This window comes from Tigriopus californicus, chromosome 1, assembly GCF_007210705.1.
Source record: "Tigriopus californicus strain San Diego chromosome 1, Tcal_SD_v2.1, whole genome shotgun sequence".
Classification (NCBI taxonomy): domain Eukaryota; kingdom Metazoa; phylum Arthropoda; class Copepoda; order Harpacticoida; family Harpacticidae; genus Tigriopus; species Tigriopus californicus.
This window is the reverse complement of record NC_081440.1, coordinates 8,367,682-8,387,828: the sequence shown is the minus strand read 5'-3', so window position 1 is coordinate 8,387,828 and position 20,147 is coordinate 8,367,682. Positions and strand designations below refer to the sequence as shown.

The 20,147-nt window shown below is 42.8% G+C and overlaps 3 protein-coding genes across 3 annotated transcripts in view; 2 read left to right on the top strand and 1 right to left on the bottom strand.

The window, feature by feature from the left end:
- Nucleotides 1–1,707: 1,707 nt before the first annotated feature.
- On the top strand, nucleotides 1,708–6,097 carry LOC131892978 (myogenesis-regulating glycosidase-like). Its single transcript, XM_059242863.1, has 6 exons — nucleotides 1,708–2,271; nucleotides 2,460–3,484; nucleotides 3,548–3,854; nucleotides 5,190–5,356; nucleotides 5,434–5,590; nucleotides 5,875–6,097. The coding sequence occupies exons 1-6, from the start codon at nucleotides 2,082–2,084 to the stop codon at nucleotides 6,078–6,080; spliced, it is 2,052 nt and encodes a 683-aa protein (XP_059098846.1). The 5' UTR covers nucleotides 1,708–2,081; the 3' UTR covers nucleotides 6,081–6,097.
- A 122-nt stretch (nucleotides 6,098–6,219) lies between these two features.
- LOC131893032 (poly(rC)-binding protein 3-like) lies at nucleotides 6,220–8,884 on the bottom strand. Its single transcript, XM_059242951.1, has 2 exons — nucleotides 8,452–8,884; nucleotides 6,220–7,790 (listed from the first exon to the last, which is right to left on the bottom strand). Exon 2 carries the CDS (start codon nucleotides 7,716–7,718, stop codon nucleotides 6,351–6,353), a length of 1,368 nt encoding a protein of 455 aa, XP_059098934.1. The 5' UTR covers nucleotides 7,719–7,790; nucleotides 8,452–8,884; the 3' UTR covers nucleotides 6,220–6,350.
- A 9,672-nt stretch (nucleotides 8,885–18,556) lies between these two features.
- Nucleotides 18,557–20,147, top strand: part of LOC131876815 (omega-amidase NIT2-like) — a 3,153-nt gene continuing 1,562 nt past the window's right edge. Inside the window, exon 1 of the mRNA XM_059222316.1 lies at nucleotides 18,557–18,715. The gene's annotated coding sequence lies outside the window, so the exon portion shown is untranslated. The remainder of the gene's footprint in view (nucleotides 18,716–20,147) is intronic.

Sequence of the window (20,147 nt, the reverse complement as noted above, 5' to 3'; positions counted from 1 at the left end):
TGTGACACTCAGAGGCATATCTATGATATACTTAAATACTGTACTGTACATATTCCTATTTGGGACATAGTAGATCGAGAGGATTAATGAGCTCAAGCTTAATATGACCAGGGGTGACATTGTTTACGTTATTTGTCATTTCATGTTGTTGGCAAAATTGTGGCAAATCTTAGATTCAGGAAAATTACAAAAGAATGTCTATTTACCCCTTGCAATTCTAAGTTAAGATATCGAACACAATAATTCTTCATTTCTTATTTTTTGAATAAGATATTTGGTATGATTGGATTAGCTTGATCAAGCTATCGGACGATAAGTTCAAAGGGAGTCAGGTCTGAAAGGCAAAATTAATGTCAGGGACTAAGTACTGCCCTGATCCTGTTTTATCAACAATGGTTCGCTCATTTAAGCTCTTCAAGCAGCAACTCATGTTATAACTGAATTACCATAATTAAGCTTGGACTCAGCGAGCCAGGGCTCGAACCAAGGTAGCGTAAAGAAAACGGACGTTCTGCCAGTTGGTGTAGTGTTTAGCGCAGTGTCCTGACATGAGTGAGGTCCCCGGTTCGATTCTCCTCCCCGACCTTTCTCAAGGAAACTTTTAGACGCTAACCACGCCCACAGACGGAGAACCAATCTGATATGGACTACGACACTGCCTATCGGAACTTTATACGGATGATGTGATGGCTAGCTTCGCTGGCCGGGCGAGGTTATCCCTCCGACCCTAGCACCCCAAATACAAATACAAAAGTAGATGTCGAAATAGTGGCTAACAAACTATTGAGTGATCTGAAGAGTTAAGCTTATCCCGAGCATACATTCGTCCACTCAATGGACAACAACTATTCATCGGACTCACAACGTTAGTTGTATCTGAATCTCAATTCTTTTAATGTTCCGTTCATCAAGGAACACGATATACCACTTAGTTCATGTTCGTAATTAACATGTCCGCTGAATGAACGCGACAAAAATCCCAAGCACTTTCAGACTAAGTGCTTCGTTAAAAGGACAAGGGAAGTCTGGATAGGATGCCCAACCTCATCCCGTGTATTTAACTCACTCGCTAAATGGGCCAGGACTTTTTTTTTCTTTCTCCGAGGTCAAAATACCTGCAAGCAAGTACTCCATGAAACAGTTATCCTGTTACCCTAGTCAGAGAATCGAAAAAGCTCTTCAACGTGAGACCTTTTCATAGCGGAAAGCCTGGTTCGGTACTAGAACCAGTGGAACACTCCCGTCAATACCAAGGACCATGCTCACTTTTGTCTTGGCACAAACTGACGAGAACTCCAGGCATGGCAATAGGGGAATTGCCGGAGGCGAAAAAAGCGAGAACGCAAACATACTGTACACATTGACCCTGTCAAGCAAGCCTTGCATGGCGCACGTACAAAGTAAACGTAGCCACAGGCACGCCCAGTTAGTTACCTGGGACTTGATGGCATCGGATATCGAAAGAGAAAATAATATAGTATTATTCTTCGAGGCAATCGAAACCTTCATAACCCATCGAATTTTTCCTAAAGCTTTATCTGCCCCCCTCCCCCCTTTTAGAGCTTCAAATGTGTAGATAAACTGCCCATAATGTGAGGAGGCATGGGGAAGTAAGTTCAAACATTCCGATTGAAAATAGGACAAAACGAACTGAAAACTCTCTCACCTCTTGATTTGCCAGGATACACGTGTGTGTACCTCTGTGCATATGGCTGTGCTACATGTTTCAAAGATGCTTGAATAATAATCAAATGTATTTGCTCATTTCTCACTCACACTCTTATTTAGATAAGTTTGAACTCGCAAAGCCGATTGTTGTCGTTGAACTTATCAATTTCTACTAGCAGGAATTGCCACCGCCTTTACATACTGGCCCAAGTCGTCTGTCTTGCTTGTGTCCTTGGGGACAAGTATCTTGTTCGGTCTATCGAGATCCTGCCCGTTACGTGATTGCTCAAATATTGTAATGGACCAGCTCTAGTGTCGAAAAAGGTACATTGGAAACCTGGCCTTTTGTCAACACAGCGGACAATCTTTACCGTGGACAAAGTCTCGCTGGATTGTGATTGAACAAGTGGGATATGGCACGTTTTCCCCACTCCATAGCCGTACCTTTCGTGTTCTTGAGTGGCCTTTGTGTGGCCACTTTGGCCACTTTGGCCACTCTGGATGATCCCAGTTGCCGCTCGAAGAGTTCACAAACTTTGGACGAACTTACTCTTGAGGTGACATCGGAGGGTGTCTCGGCTACCATCTCCAACCAGCTCGATGGTTCGTTTGGTTTTATTACATTCATTATCTTATTACTTCAAGGGAGAACATGGAAAGAAATGCTGGGGATGGCCAGGTTACGTGCGAAATTGAACGAAAACTGAACGAAACTTCTTTTAATGATAATGATGATTTCTCTGTCGAATGATAAAAAGAATTACAGCTTTTGATCGCTTCACCCTTCGCAGGTGAAAAACTGACATGGGCTCTTGGAACGAGCTTGCCTCGTGAGCTACGAGATCCGGAACAATGCTCAAGTGGTAATATATGTTGGCAATGGGGCAATCTCGCTCGATTATCGGTTGACAAATCCTCTGATGATCAATGCTACGAGGTGACTTGGTCGGTAAACCAATTAAGCGCGACAATGGATTGTTTCAAGATTGGCGATGCCAAGTGGTTCACTGGAGCTGAGGAGTATTTCCAGCATTTCCCCATGGAACCAGAGCAAAATAAGCGCCCACTTGTACCCTTTTTACCTGGAGATATGTTACAAAACCCTCTAAAATATTATGGGGGAGTCGTGGAGCCCTACTGGCTGAGCTCCAAAGGCATTGCCATATCGGTTCCGGTTGGCATTCCTCTTTTTGCCAACTGGAATGAGGACGACACGAACGAGTTTTGTTTGGCAGCGAAAGACGAACAGCCTTACAACGTCAGAAAGAATGTTGATGATCCTTTGATCCTGAAATATTCCGTGTGCGTTGGAAACGACATTAAGGCTGTTCATGAGCACACGATCCAAACTGTGTATGTCCGTGCTTCTTCTATCCCAGATACGCGCATGATCACCCATCCCATCTGGTCTACCTGGGCTCAATATAAGGCCGATATTAACGAGAGTACGGTTTTACAATTTGGGAATGAGATCATTAATCACGGGTTTGAGAATTCCCAGCTGGAAATTGACGACAACTGGGAATCCTGTTATGGCGACGCTACCTTCAGCACCGATCTCAAGTTCCCTGATCCCTCTGGGATGGTGAGTGATCTGAAGGCCAAGGGGTTTCGCGTGACCTTATGGATCCATCCCTTCGTGAACATTGAATGTCTGAGTTGGACAGATGCCACATCTCGGGCTCAACCCTATTTCATTCAAGACACCAAGACCCGGCCCGTTCTCAACCATTTGCCCGGACTGACTTATTGGTGGCAAGGGGATCTCGCGGGCTATGTGGACTTTACCAATCCCACCGCCGTAACATGGTGGGGAGTAAGTACAAATGTGAGTTATTTACCTATCCATTCAGGACTTTCCACACAGAGTTGGTTTTAGGCTCGCCTGGAAAAGCTTAAAACTGAAGTGGGCATTGATTCGTTCAAATTTGACGCTGGTGAAATCAATTGGTTTCCATCTTCATATCGCCTTGGGTTTGAGTCTGATACAAGTCTATGGCCCGGCATTTTCACCACAAAGTATGCCGAGTCTGTGGCAAATTTCGGGAACCAAATTGAAGTCCGAGTTGGATACAAGGCCCAACATTTGGACATCTTCGTTAGAATGTTGGACAAGGACTCCAAATGGGGATATGACAATGGTCTGAAAACAATGATCACGACGCTCCTGCAAATGAACTTGGCAGGTGGGATTTGCTGGTTTATGATCATTGATCAGTTAGCTAGTTCCTCAGATCTTCAAAAAAAGCGTGGTTTGGATAAGCTTAAAAAAAGATAATATTGAATGCTTTCAATAGCAATGGTTTTGGAAAAAGCGGACAAAGAAATTGTGACTTTTCCTGGAAACCAGATGAAAACTGGAATTTTATATAAAAACAAAAAAGGACAGGTGGACTATAAAGTTTGTTTTTAAGTCATGTTTATGAGCGCTTACGTTCTAATGTGGGATCTAAACCCCAAGACAGCATAAAACGAGTGTTTCTGAACTTTATCTTCAGACCATGACCTCATCAACTTCTAAGCTAGGAAACATTTGACAAGTTTCACAAATACGAGGCAACTCCAGAATTGAATGTTCTTCTTAATAGTCCTCTTCATTCTCCTCTCCCTCCTCTTGTTGCGGACAAGCAAACGTAGAAACACAAGAATGCGCTCTAAGATGCCTGACTTTAACAAGGCTGTTTTTTGTTGAACAACTTATTGCTGATCTATTGTATTCCAACACCATAAATGCACCACCAACCCTTCTGAGAGATCTTTCAAATCCTATAAGGTTAAAATTACAAATACTTTTGACAACCAAATAGGAATAGATAGAGTGCTAAATATTATATACTTGTAGCATATCAGTGACTTTTCATAATTATCATTTTTTATCAAATTATGCTAAAAAAGCTAATGGTCATCTTAGCAAAAGTGATGTTTTTTGAAAGCTAGTCATTAAAGCTTGTAAAACTGTGTTCTTCCTAATACTATTTTGTTGAAAATGATAATTGCACAAGTGTTGGCGTATCATTAATCATACAGTATGCAATTGTTTATGTCTTATTTACAAGTCATAATCGTTCAGAATAGATGATTTGAAACTGTTGCCAGAAGAGTTGATGTCTTCAAAGATCGGGGATGTGGTAATGTGTATTTGAGTTCTTCTTTTTCAAATCGGCATCAATCACAAGGCCAATTTTTGCATAGGTTTTAAGAGACATCTTTGCTTTCCATTCGAAAGTCAGCCGTAACCCCGATCCCAAACGACAGCAAGGTCAAGACAAGTAAAAGTCTCTAAATACAAACAATGTTTGATTTCCTCTGACTTATGGATTACGGATAAAGCTGGAGATCCCGATTAAAAAATCCGGTACAGGCAACGGGATTCAGACCTCATGAATCGGGTAAACCATGCTTGTGCATTTGTAATTATTTAACCTAAGCTCTTTGTAAAGGATGCTATTTTTTCACTCTACCATGTTATATACAATACATTTACCCTATAAACTCCGCCATTTCAACCTTTGTGCTTGTAGGTTACTCATTTGTACTTCCTGACATGATCGGTGGCAATGGATACTCCTCTGATCCTTTACACCAATCTGAGCCGCCCACCAAGGAACTATTCGTCCGATGGCTTCAGGCTAATGTCTTCATGCCTGCTCTGCAATTTTCTTTCGTCCCATGGATATTTGACCAAGAGGTAAGTGTTTCGTCCGTTATGACTAAGAGACTAAGTACTTGACTAAAAGAAGCAAAACTTATTAATCTGTTCGCTAGGTGGTGGATTACTCTCGAGCAATGGCTGAGCTCCACGCCTCATTTGCGCCAAAAATTGTGGATCTGGCTAATGAATACGTTCTCAATGGCTCGCCCATAAACAGACCTATCTGGTGGGTTGATCCCACGGACAACATTGCACTTGGCATTGATTCGGGTACGCGGATTTGAAAGCATAAGGGCGGCTTTACAATAGGATGGAAGACGAAAATTGAATCCGGTTTGAGGATAGAAGTAGAGCTAGTGATGGGGCGAGTCCAGTATTTCTCTGTACTACAGTCGAACAAAAATACTCACATTGCAAAACCCTCGCCCCAGCAGTAGTCCTACTTCCATCCTCAAACCGGATTCAATCCTGATTTTCCATCGTAGTGTAAATCTGCCCTATTAGGCATCCTATTCGTAGGTAGGGCTCTGATGGCAATTCGTTGGGATTTTCAGAATTCATGTTGGGGGATGAATTGCTGGTCGCACCTGTTTTGGAAGAAGGAGCTATCAGTCGGGACATATACCTTCCCCAAGGAACTTGGAGAGATGAGGCCGACCCACTGCATCCGGTTTATGAAGGACCCATGTGGTTAGATTCCTATCCAGCCGATTTATGGACTTTACCCTATTTTACTCTTGTCTCAGCCGAAAGTAAATAAATTGTTTTGAACATTGGTCATTTCTTAAATGAAACTCAATTTATTGATCTAAGTTGAAGGGTCAACGAAGCACACGATATCAAGACAGAGGGTGATAAATAGAGCATGAGATGAAACTTTAATTTGAAAACCCGGTATGTCATTATTTACAAATCTGTATTTATCCATGGGTAAACACAACGCACTTTTTAATCTTAATATTGAATTAAAATTAATCTATAGTAGATGTAGCAGCAGCAATTCATCATTCTAAAGAACATAAAGCCATCCTTAATATGGTGCAAACTTTGACCGCTTGGAGTCTCTGCTTCCTCGGTCATCGTCTCGACTTCCTCGAGAACTACTTCCATAGCTTCCTCGTGATCGATGAGCTCCGCTCACTTGGCCAAAGTTTCCACTACCTCCTAAACCACCCGAGGAGTTTCCTCCTAAGCCTCCCAGAACGCCTAAACCACCGATGCTCGAGAAACTGGCCAACGTGGTTAAAGCAGATGTCAATGTTTCAGGTTTTGACAACAATTGGGCCAGTCCCATATTGACAGAGGAATTAGAGGAATTGTATCGGTCTCCTCTATCTCTTTCGCTCCTATCTCGTGAATCGCGATCACGACCCCCGTCTCTTTCATCTCCTTTAGATTTATGGATATCCAACGACATATTAATAAGTGATCGCGCAAGGGCCACCGAGTCTGAGTTCCCTGTGATTGTAATTTGTCTTTCCGACTGCTTCTCTTCTCCGCCTTCATCACTCTTAGAAATGCGGATCATGGCTCCAGAAATTTGACGAATTTCGGCAATTTTGGAACCACCTTTTCCAATGATACATCCAATCAAATCGTTAGGAATGGACATGTCGTATTGGCTTCCTCCTCGTTCGTGATCGCCAGTGCTTCGACTATTGCTGTCCCGCCTGTCTCTGATTTGTGACCCCGCCAAAGTGGCCAAAGCTGCCAAGGTGGAAGCGCCACCACCCAGGCTCAACAAACTGGCCAATGGATTTTCAACGCTGCCGCCACGTCCACTGCGAGAATTGGAGGCACCAAGAAGACCACCTCCCTTGGGTGTGTAAGGGATAGGCGTGCCTTTAGGTGGAGATTCCAACATCACGCTGCAGACGTGAAAGATGCACTGGGAAATGGCATCCTTGGCGCCCGAGATAGTGACGGCTCTTTCGGTCGAGTTTGGTAGCATATCGCTGGCTACTTGGATAGAGGCACCGCTGGTTTCTCGGATATCTTTGATTTTGGAGCCGCCTTTCCCTATGAGGGAACCGCATTGAGAGGCAGGTACGACCAACCTAAGGGTGACGCCAGTCTGCTTAGGGGTGGTCGAAGACGATGACGACGATGAGGACGATGAGATCGGACTCTCACGGGTTCCGCCGTCTTCCTCAAACTTCTTGCATATTAACGAAAAGGCTTTGAGAATAGCATCTGTGGTGCCAGTGACCGTAACAATTCGCTCAGGTACGGACCCATCCGAAATATGAATCTTGGCACCGGAATCTTCTCGGATGTTGTTAATGATTTCTCCGCCCTTGCCAATGATTGAGCCTACTTCTTTGCCACTCATAATCATTCTGAGCGTCAAGGTGGCACTGGTGGCCTCGCTGGGATTGGGTTTGTCAATGTCGGACATGGTTTTGGTATGAATCAAGTTGGGGGGAGAATTTTGGTTGGATCTGGAACAGCTTTGTCAAGCGGGCAGGAGCTGGAATCAGAGGGTAAGAGAGTGTCGAGTCAGGATGGATTAAGGTTATGATGAACAAGATGGTTCGAGGTGCGAGCTTAAGAGCGGGATGGGTCGATTGAGCCCAAAACCAAAACGGCCACGGTGTAGTAACAGTGACTAAATTGGCCTGCCTGAGAGTGCAATTACCGGTGCAAACTAAAAAGTATCGAACGGCCGTGAAACACGGTTAGGCCGACTATTACGGGCTGGACATGATCGATCATGATATATATCCGTGCGCTGAATGTAGGTTGCTCCCCTGGGTTCGCTAATACAGGCCATTAAATAAAAATCATAGAGGTCCATGGACCGCATCCAAGTTGCCCAATCCCCCGGGGATAATACTGGGTAGTTCGGGTAGTTCAGGTAGTTCAGAACTTGGCCAATCATGTTCAGCTTTTATACGCACAGGACGTTGAGGGGGGTTGCAGTACTGAAGGGCAGACTTGGGAGGGAGATCCGAAGGGGCAAGACGGGCAAGACGGGCAAGACGGGCTGGAAACCGGCCGAGTTAAGGACGGGAGAGACGTAAAGGACGTCGGGACACTCTTCGACACATCGAGGCGCCAAGGGTACTTGCATCGATCGAATCAAGGCCGAACTGACTGACTGACAGACTGACTGAGAGATTAGGGCTTACTTGGATGGTTGGATGGATGGTTGGTTGGTTGGTTGGTTGGTTGGTTGGATGGTTAGATAGATAGATGGATAGGACACTCTCCAGGATGGATGGGTGAATGGATAAATGGAGAAGTTGGTGGAGAGGTTGGAGAGCTGGATGGTTGGTTGATTGGTGGGTTCACAAGACAGAAGAGCACTGGTTGATAAGGGCAATGCAATCTGGATCTGGGGAACTGGCTTGGGCCCAGCTCTCAATTTTTGGAACGTGATCCAGTGAGTGGATCGTGGATCATGGAGTCAATGATGGACTTGGACTTGAAAGAGGAGGAGGATAATAATGATGATGACGAACAAGATGAAGATGAGGCTGACGAAGTTGCGGTGAGAGAAACTACTACGTTGGATTTCACTCTGTCATCAATGGCGGCCAGGGCGACTGCCAACACACACAGCAAGCCGAGTCACGCGGTTAGCCCGGCCAAAAGATTGACTCAGACAGCCAGCCAGCCAGCCAGCCTACCTACCCACCCACCTAACCAGCCACCCAGCCTTTCTCTCGCGTTCTCGATCTACTCAGTCAGCTCTATACATAGAGACATGGATAGATGCATACATGCGTACCGTTGCTGGTCCGATAGGCTACTGCAGGAAGAGAGAGGGATAGGGCGTCATGGACAGGGCATAGAGTCCGTCCTGACGGTCCTGAGGGTCCCGACGGCCCCCATGGATAGGGATGGATGGACACCATGCGGACAACTAGCGGCGGGAGCGCTCAATCCATTCTTCCCGGGCTGAGCCATGGAGTACGTCAGCTTGTCTTTGGAGAAACTCCAGCACCACCATCATCCAAGTCAATTGGCCGGGGCGAGAAGAGAGCCGGGTCTCCTCGCCCGGCTCGCTCAGCCCCAAAGATAAAAATGTACTTAAGCACTACGGTCAAGAATCCAAATAGAGCTCAGTTCCGGGAGGGCGCAATTCGGAACTTTACTATCGATTGGTAGTTCAATCTTATATAGGAATGAGTAGAAGTTAAATCGATGAGAAAATTGTCGTTTTCATTGGGAGGAGGTAGCGTTCTCGACTTCGTCTGGGTGCTGATAAACAAATGTTCACTAGATATAAAGAAACAAGAGAATATGCTCCCAAATTACCAGACTTCATCAAGGCAATATTGGCTGAACAACTGATTGTCTAATGGTACATTTACACGAGACATGATTTGACAAACATCTGAGTTCCCTTGTATTTTTAAAATCAATCATGATGATAAACCTCGAACTTGTGACCAAGACTTCGCACCATGGTCAAGACCAAGGCTTCAACTGATTTAGTCTGATTTATAAATGATAGTGACATGTCATGCATGTCAACGCATTTAAAAGACCTCGGTTGCATTTTCAAATTCAGCTACCATGCTTAATCAAAAACAGACGCTAAAGCACACATGCATTTAGTCCACTTTTTCAGATGTCTAAAGTTTCCGAAATTAGTTGTGTTCAAAAAGTTTGTGTCCAAATACATCTCGTGGAAATGCAATATGATTATTTTGACACCATAGGGCATGTCAATGGTCCGGCACCCTGATTTTGGGTATTTCTTGGAGCGAGAATTAAGACAAACATCAAAGTCAACTCGCACTATCCTCCCATTGAATTTTCAATAATCTAGTGATTTTGAATGAGCTGTGTTACAAAGCCCAACAAAATGAACATGTTTGGAATAATTTGGTGAACGCACTATTAAATGGCATAAGTTGAAAGTTTTTTTTGGCCCTCAGAGGTCCTTCAAGGGGGAGAGTACCTAGAGACGAGGGTGGTTCAAAGAACAGATTGTGAAAACCATAGACACAGGCATTGTTTGATAAACAGATCTAGAGTTTGAGGCACAAAAAGCTAGATTACCAAATAATACTACTTTCCTAAGACTTCAGAAATGACAGGGTGTTCCCTTCAATCTGGTCAACCTGAAGAAACTGTTAGTAAATTACTCTAAGTTATTAATGCTTGTATGAAGCTTTCTATCGATATCAGGTTCAAGTGCTCTTGAAGAGTAGGCTTCAGTACATCCAGTACATCAGAAAAGGAAAGCAAGACATATACAAGGCGTTTTGTTGGACCAATAACTGCAGTTCAATGCCATGCAGCTTTGAGCTTTGATTGGACATCTCCTCCATAACTCCTGGTTTCAAACATTAGAACGTGATCTCGACATATCCCATTGACTCAATAACACAATGCCATTTGCTTAGACAAGCAGGTAAAATGAAATGAATGTCAAAACTCAAAGCATGCATAATGCAGTTTGGCTGGGCATGTTGTCTTCAATTTTACTTCATGGAATAACGTCAGTAATCCACTTGACAAGCCCTATGAATGCATTCCCAACTCTTCTAGGAGACATTTCCAATCTTGCCAGGGTTAACTTCCCATCACTTAATGGTGAAGACAACTGCATAAGAATGAAGTACAGTACATAGTACACAGTTAAAGATTGCTTGCTTATGGAGCATTTAGATGATCCCATTTTTAGCACATTTAAGTGACAAAGTTGTGATTCACCTCTCACATGCTGAGCCCCTTTCTGTTTACTCTACAAAGGCAACTTACATCAAAGTTTTGGAATTGTCCTCCAGAGTGTTTAGTGTTTCCAAATCCTCAGTCAAGTAACAATCAATAATTGTACAAAACTAAATAAGGAATTCATTATAGACTTGATTTAGAATGAAAGCGGAAATTTTGAGACTAGCACAGGTCAGTTATTAATCTTAGTCAGTGGTTTTGACCTATATCAATTATTTGACCCCTTCAACTGGAGAAAAACAGCACTGTGTTACTGTGCAGCACTGTTGAGCTTTTGGCATACTTTTTGCAATCAAATGTGGTGCAAAAGTTGACGCAATTTTGTTGATAAAAGTGGGTTGTTAAATATTACAATTTGGTGTAGAAAGCTACACGTCTGAAATGGAGGCACTTTTTGTCACCTGTGGCCCCCAGGGAGCCCGTATCTGACGTAAATGTTCTCTAAAGACACATAATTTCGAGTTTCAATCAACAGCAATTGATGGTGCTTTTTGTTTAGGAGAACTTTGCCTAACAGCAACCCTCGACAACCCTCAACCAATAAGAATAAAGAACCCAAGAAAAAATCGTCTAATCAGAGAGAAGGAGAATCAGCTGGCCTTTGCTGATCTTTTTTATTAAGCATCTTTAAACAAGCCCAATCAAAAAATATATGGGTCCCTACGATATTGGAACTCCGTTCAGCTCACCCACAATGCTATCATCTTTGGGTCAATTAGATCCCATTGTACCAGTTGACTCCTTTATATAGCAACTGTCTGATGATTTCAGCACACATTTTGGGAGGTCACTGGGGTACTTTTTAATACAGTAGAGTTATTAAAAAACAAAATGCAATGTGCAATATTAGATAAAAACTTTTCTAAGGTTTTCAAAAGTCTTTTGCAAATCTAGAATATTCTAATGTAGAAGAATTAGGTCCAAAAACAGCTTTTTGGGGCTAAAAAGTATTTTTTAAGCACGTTAATGAAAAACTGTCAGTGTATTAAGCTATAATGCTACATGGACCATTCGTTCATTGTTCAAATGAATCGGAACTCTGATTTATTCCCTTTGCAAAGAACAATTAAGACTCAAACGTACAAGCCACCTCTCAAAATTTGAGAGTGACGTCATCTTCCTTTCCTGCTTCAATGTCCAAATATGCCCATCTTGAATTTCAAAATAGTACAAAAATGTCCAAACGAATCTTGTTAACTTCTAGGCACACAAGCGTTTAATGGGTGCAATAATTAAAAAAAATGACCAGATAAGTAGTGCTTCTTATGCTTTTGCAACACATATAAAACTGGTAAGATGGACTGGAGTATTTCTCTCAGACCTTGACAAGGCTTTTAGACCACCATGATGAGACGGGTAAGACGAGAGGAGACAACTGTATCCAAGAATCCTGCTTAAATAGTCTACCAGCCTAGGACCACTCCGAGAACGATTCCCGGGAAACAACCGCAGTTGCCACCGTTGGTCGCCCTGAATTATAAGACTAACGGCGGTGTGCTTCTCGAGAGGTCTCCAAGAATGTCAGCCGGGCACAACCTCAACTTCACAACCTGGGGCCTCCTGTTAACCACGTGGAGCTGTCAAGTTCGGAAACAACAACGGGAGTAGCTACAATAACAGTTACGGGTGACCACGATCCGCTGGTATACAAATAACTGCGAGGAGAAGAGGGACAATCCCCTCCCCCCCGTCATAGCAGAGAGGAGACACTAGAGGGCTAGTCAGCTCTCTATGAGACACCATCGAGCGCGTATGGGTATATTCGTGTGTGTACGTGTGTACTTGGATCCGAGAGAGCAGCCGAATGTGCAATCACCCGGCTCATTGTTGGCACTGAAATGAGAACGTGATAGGGCGTCGGGCCGCGGTAGTGCAGCCAAAGGGAGGATCAGATCTGTGGAAGATTAGAAGGTAACAGCGCTTGTCGCTTCTTAAAAAAGATGGGCGAAAAACAGCAGAGACATGCCTTGAGTACTGCAAGAGATTTGTTCAAAAACTGAATAGCAGGTTGCGGGAATATTGTTTGAGGATTATTCCCAGGTCCAAATTGTTCGTGATTAGTTATGGGTTTCGATCCGGAAAATCACGAATTACGAATCGTGATGTCATATCTGCTGAAAAACGTAGGACTCGATCTAGCAAATAAAATAGATTGACTCTTGAGCAACGGAAATTAGCGCCCTATAAGAAATGAACTTCCTCTTAACCCGGGAGCTCCTAGGTCGACATTTTCGTCAATATGCTTCTCATGCGAATCAGCTATTTAGCTTGAAGGACCTCAGATAGGGTTCTCAACTCGAGCAAAAAAAGGTACTGCCGAGCAATCAAAGATCAAGAACGAGTCTTGAAGCATCCCTTTGTTCGAGTCCTAGAAAGGTTTGACGCGCAGTTAATCATTTTTGATTTTTACTTCTGTACCCTCTTTTGCTAAAGATGGGAGCCCTAGGTAAGGTCCTTTAAACTAAAAAGCTGCCTTTCCGGTTCAGTACACAGGAGTTGAAGGGGATAAGCTTTTGACCAGTGGTGCCGGATGGTTTGGTCTAAAAATAGCCAGCGAAAACATCAAACCGCCAAAATTTTCCACCAGCATTTTGCGAAAATTCGAATTTTCCGCCACTTTTCACCCAATTCCGCCAAAAATGAAGACCGTCCATTGTCATTTTACGCACACAATACAATTTTAAAAGGTTTTGAGAACAAGCTGCCGATTGCATAAAATATACATGTTCGTCCATATAGGGATTACTTGAAAGCCTAAAACAATTCTAACCTTGCAGCTCCGGGGGACAATCACTCATTACACTAATCCATTCACCACTTGGGATTGAAAAATATTCTTGTAGCAAAAATAAATGCCTTTTTAGTGCTTGGGCAAGTCCAGACATATACTTTGAGTACAAGTGCATCTAAGTCTTTTTCTCAATTTTGAATATTCTGCTGATTGATGAACAGGGCTGTCTAAAAAGTGCAAATAATGTTGGCCAAAATGCAACTTAAGATGCAATAGAACGGGCAAAAGAGCAATTAAAATTCAAAAATGCAGTTTTTTTCTAGCTCATTTAACTCTTTTGAAAAGACAGTAGCAAAATAATGAAATTGCTAGATTACAAGATAGTAAAAAATCCATGAGCATGTCGAAAAGGATGCACAAACTTACTCTATGAGCACTCTACTCCATTGAATGAATATAGCAGGCTTTTATCTTTTTCAAAAAGCAGAGGGTCATAGTGTGCTAAGTTGTTAATAAACTCTCAATACTGTATGTACTTTGAACAAAAGCAGCTTGCGTCATGGCAAAACATTTGTACTTAAGTCATGTATCAACCGTGTTGTGGTTTTTGGTAAGCATGCCAGATGTACCAATTTTTTTCCTTCACTAGATACTTTGGCATGCACTGAAAAAAGCTTTTGGAATTTTCAGAATTTTCATAGTTTAAGGGATTTTTTCAAGGAAAATTTGCAAAATCAAGGGAAAAAACTTATTTTCAAGTCAAAATCAAAAGGGTGGAATATATCCAAAGTAAACCAAATGCGAAAAAAATAGAAAAAGTAAAAATTTGTGCATTTTCACCATTTCAACAGCACTGTCAATGAGTCTGGACTCAATTTCTTTCTAAAAGAACTGAGTACAGTCACCTTTTCCATTTTTCTTTCAATAAGAAAATGCCCATAGAGCAGGCTTTAGTCCGTTATGTTTTGACCGCAAAAGAAAATAATTTTTGAATGATATTTTCATTAGGCCATGTTTAGCTTCGTAAAAAAGGATGAGTCTTTGGCCAGACTTGGCAAAAAGTCAAAAAATCAAAGGCCTTGTCCCAGAGCTACCTTGCTTAGTATATTTTCCATACATTGAATAGCTTTGCCTCCCAAGCGTCATCCCTGATGCACTTGCTCATTTCAAGGAGCTCGCTAATCAGTTTTATGCTTCAAATGGCAATGCGGTCACCTTACATCAGAGACGTCCAGGCATATCAGTACGAAACCACCACAACGTGGCTGGCAATAGGGTAGGAACTAATACATGGATTGAACAATAACAATGTAACAGAATTCCCGTCAAAACAACTTATTTAGCGTTTGCATAAATTTGTTCAAATCTCAGCCACCTACATTTTGATGATTTTCATGCGTTTTGCCTTTTTTTCTACATATTTTTTTCGGGCAAGAAATAAATACTTTTTGGGATGAAAAGTGTGCCAAAGAGTTCATTTTTTGATTCAAAACAATTATATTCTTGGTAAGGCCACGCTAGGGCAAAGGAAGGAAAAAATATGTGTAATGGCTCAAGCTAACCCAAGCCGCCTAAGAGTGCCCAACCGGCCCTGTGACACTATCTCCCAGCGGTAAGGAAAAAAGTAATCATCTAACCTTTAAAGATCATTTCTCATTGACTCTCAAGAAACTGAAAGTAGCGCCCTCTAAGAACAGAACTTCGTGGGTCCTCTTGTGCAGTGCTTCCAGACGAGTGGCGAAGAAAAGCGGCAAATAATTATCAAACAGCGCAAGCAATAGCCCCAGCTGACGAGACTGTCCCTTTACATGGTGCGTCTTAAGGCACTCTCTTTCTTTTTCTCTGAGTCTGGTTTGGCAAAAGCGAGAGTAAGGCTTGTTTAGCAGTAGGCTTTAAGATACATTCAAATGATAATTCCCACATATCCACAAAGAACAAGCAATAAATTCATTCTTGTAAAACAAGAACTTATCCATAATTTCAATTGGAAGGTATTGGTGTCTTCAGCTTTTCAACAGAAGGCCCCATTTCAATGATTTTCAAGGACCAAGATGGAGCGTCCTCTTTGAAACCCAGTCTGTAGAGGACACACTTTACGTTCTCAACGTCCGCTAGGGGCATCCTTGTTCTTTTTTTGTTTTGATATTGAGAGTCCTATCTTTGGATTTGGAATTCGTGGGTCTTGAAAGCTTTCTTTCTTCATTTAACCCTCGTTTGCACAATTATATCCCTGGTTTGTCATTAGTGGAATACAGGACATCATTAGGTTCTTGGCGGATATAATAAACGCAGACCCTGGGAAAAAGTTCAAATTCTAAAACAAGTAGCTTCTTTTCAATGGGCTCGTTGTTATATGATGAGCTGTATGGCAAATGAGCTGAGCTTACCTACTTCAAAAACCGGGGTCTTGGGCAAACCTTTACACTTATGCACTAACATGCACTCACATATTTCCTCTCACTTCATGATAAATGTAGACAGTGATTTGGCACACCAACAGGCACACATTGCCAATGATTAAACCAAAAATGATGAAAAAAAGCACATTTCGGCTCTTCTTTTCAGGACTTTTCACTTTTTGGCCGTTTTTGTTGTGCTTGTTAGTGTTTGAAAAGTTCAGGGCTGCTGTTTTTTTGGTTGGGGAAGAGGGAAGAAGTGACCAAAATGTCCAGTGATTCAAATAAACGTTGCCAACATCCAAACCTGATTTTTTTGTGTAAATTTATTTCTCATTAGGGTTATTTTGGTCCATAAATGTGGATGTCTCTGAAAAATATTTGTCTGAGGCATTGAAGTTTTGATACTTTTCGTCTTTGTTGGCAACCCTGAAGTTTACTTCTCTCAGAATCTTCCAAGCTTTAGTAGCCCTACTATCGAAGACGGAAATTCAAATATTTTGAAGCAACCTGTACAGGTTAAAGATTCTGTAAGGAAAGATGCGTCATCTCGATTTTAGCGACATAGGCAATGCAGCGGAGGAACGATGAACCCGAAAAAAACTCAAGCAAACGAAGTTATTGATTGATGTATTTTTACCGATTCAGACAACCCTACATTCACATTGACGAAAGATGTCTTGATTAAATTCAAATCTCAATTGTACCTGTGTTTTAACAAATTGAATGGTGGTTAAAATCTATTGTAAAGCACTTGAAGTTATATGAACAATGCCTTACTGCACCCACTGTGGTGGCCCACACTTGTCTAGCCAAGACGTCATGCCTGAGAACAATCAACTCTAATAAGAATGTACAAAACCCGGAAAAAAGTAAATTGTCGGATTGACGTTGACGAGGTTCCGTGACCTACATATCAACCTTTTACAAAGTTTCTGAGCCAGCTAGATCTTGACAAGTCGATACTAGAGACCCTCTAATCAGGGACCCTCGAGGTTGAGTACACGTCATCAAATTCTACCAATCTGAGTGGTTGTCAATTTTCGATGAACATGTAAAGGTTTCCAAAAAATCACAATATGGAGCCAGTCATTTTATAAAAGGACTGACACTTTTTTTTTGCCTAAGAAGTTGGATTTTTCGATGGTTTATGACAGATATCACTCACTAAAAAACTTTTCCACAGGGTTCAAGTGTCATATACCATTAGAATTACGTTAGTACAACATAAATAAATAAAATGCAGTTGTTACAGTGTTCTTTCACTCTCTATCAGTAACAAGTTGGACTAAAGCACTTCAAAAGAGAGAGTATGGTCATATGTAAGCATTGACATGGTCTAGAAAATGGTGACTTGTTGCCTGAGGGATCCAGCTAAGCCACATGTATCGCTGTTAATTTTAACTTGCTAATGATATATTTTAGAGATTTGATCTACTGAAAAATCCGATTCAGAAGAAATTAGAAAGGAACAAATATATCAGCAGCAATGTAAGATGCCTTTATCCATGTATCAACTAAATTACTTGTTTTTGAGGAAAAGTTAGTAGCATCCATGAAGCAAATATTCAATGGTGTTTATAAGGACATTTCGTATGCACCGCATTAGTTAAGAATGTGTATGGAAAGTTTTAGTTCTTCTGATCGTTTACATTTCGAAGTGGAGCTTCTGGCCAAAGCTCGCCTGTCTCCGCATCCAGGATCCATGGTCAAGTCTAGAGACCACAGGTCAATATTGCTATGAACACATGTACGTCTCCTCAAACGGACTTTTGGAGTCCGATTTTGATACTTTAGTTGGGTAATTATCAATTTGTAGCATTGCGTTAAACCGAGTCAAGCTAAGCGTGAATCTTTGTCTGTGAAATGTGACAAGCACCACCCACTATCTTTGTGAATTGATTTGAATTAATCTTTTCTCCATTCACGAACTTAGAGTAGTGTTATAGCTTATCAAAAATCATGAACCATGACTACGTGAGCAAACATGTCTAAAGACCTAAAGACTCTTAGGAAAGAAGGTAAATCAACCTCCACCAGGCTTTTTTTGATGTCTACTACATGTTGTACATATGTTTGAAGCTGAATAAGCCATCTTCAACTTGAAATATAGCAAGTGCTCATAATCATAGAACAAAGCATTGGCCAGGCTGTTCCTTTTTCATGTGGCTGGCTGGGTTTGGTCTTGTTTTTTTGAGAGTAACAAAAGTGGGGCTTCATGAATAAAGTCCGGTGGCTTGAATAGGGGTATCAATTCCTTGGCTTCATGACTACAATTTGTTGCTCTGTTATCAGCTTCTCACATCTTACCGCCGTTCTAGAAGCCTAAACAGAAACCAATGGCGGTAAAGATTACATCAAACCTGCCATCCAACGCAATGCCACAATTTGATAATCACGCAACGAAGGTACCAAAATCGGGCTCTAGAAGTCCGTTTAAGTCCATTTACCACTCAAAGTGGACCCCAAAGGATATTTAAATTGTGCCCGTACGTCCATGCAGTACGTGCGTGTCGAGTAAACGGTTGTACTGTGTACTGTGCATCAAGTGGAGGGTCAACGAGACTTCGTTTCAGAGTATGTATAATGACTGTTCCTAATTCTTAATTCCCTCATTTTGAGAGGGGCGTTAAAGAGTACGAAAGGTGTACGGCCTTCGAACTGATCCGGCTTACTCCCTGATAGAGCTGGCTAGCTGGCTAGATCAGAGCATCAGAGCATCAGAGCATCAGAGCAGCAACGTGGTGCAATGCATCAAAACTCCGATCGTTCACGTGTCTATTAAGGCAGGCAAGTGAGGTGACATGTAATCTCCAATCTCGAACCTCCAACCTGCCATCGTTTTATTTTTGGACTGGCCTCAACAGAGTCTTCAATAATCAACCATCAGCCCATCCCTCGGCCCGCGTGAGCCGGTCCACCCGTCCACCCGTCCATCCGTCCATTTTCGTCCCGGAAGCGCCAAATACGGTCAGTCGTCAAGGCCGACAATGGATCGGTCGATGGAGCAAACGTTGAGCCACTTCCAAGCTGAGTCCGCCCTCAAGCATTACCCGTCCATTGAAGACATGATACTGGACTTCCATCATACCCCCGGAGCCACAGTTCAGTTGGAAGACTCCTCGAGCCCGACCCTCGGACCCGCCAGTCAATCCAAACGGGCCGTCATCCGAGATGGGAGGGGCCAATGTCGTCGAGTATTTCTCAAAACGTGTCCGGGGGGCAGCCTCTCGCAAGAGTTCCAAAAAATGCTCAGGACGTTTGACAAGGAAATCGGTTTTTACGCCCACTTGCGCCATCCTTTGGCCTCGATTCAGTCCCAAAAGTCGCCGGCCGATGATGCATCACCGATTTGTCTGGACGAGGCTCTCTTGCAATTCTTGGGCGCCGGTTTTGTGGGCGATGACCTTCACCTTGTCCTGTCCGATTTGGAAGTGGATGGCTATCGATTAACCGGACGTTCGGATTATCATTCCTTGGACCAAGCCCATATCGCCATGCGCACCTTGGCCACGTTCCACGTGGCTTCCGTAGCCGTGGCTGAGGCCCACCACTTGGATTGGGTCGAACTGCAACAAGCACCCCAGAGTCTGGTGCGGGATTATCTCACCAGTCCTGAGTTTGCCGATCGGGTAGACGCTTCCATATTCTCTGTGCCTTTCTTAAGGAATGCCATGTGGATCAAAGCTGTCATTCAAGCCCAAAAGAGCCACCACCCCCTCGTGCCTGCCTCATTGCGTATTCCCACCGGGGTCACCGTCTCATTGATGGATCAATTCATCGATTTGAGCCCAACCATTTTGAGCCGGCTTCGTCTCGCCCGAGTTTTGCCCCAAGGGCAACGTGGCGTTTTAGCTCACGGCGATTTTCACATGTGGAACGTGGCTTTTTCGGATAAGGGGCAAATGAGGTTCTTCGACTTCCAAGTCATCATGGCTGGCCACCCGGCCTCGGATATCCATCATTACCTGTCTCAGTCCATTCCCGTGAATGAACGGCAAGCTAATAT

Bases quoted from the DNA above. Each gene is read 5' to 3' on its own strand.
- LOC131893032 (XM_059242951.1), bottom strand. From the start codon at position 7,718: ATGTCCGACATTGACAAACCCAATCCCAGCGAGGCCACCAGTGCCACC.
- LOC131892978 (XM_059242863.1), top strand. From the start codon at position 2,082: ATGGCACGTTTTCCCCACTCCATAGCCGTACCTTTCGTGTTCTTGAGT. The intron at 3,485-3,547 runs GTAAGTACAAAT...AGTTGGTTTTAG, and splicing joins CCGCCGTAACATGGTGGGGA to GCTCGCCTGGAAAAGCTTAA. The intron at 5,357-5,433 runs GTAAGTGTTTCG...TCTGTTCGCTAG, and splicing joins CATGGATATTTGACCAAGAG to GTGGTGGATTACTCTCGAGC.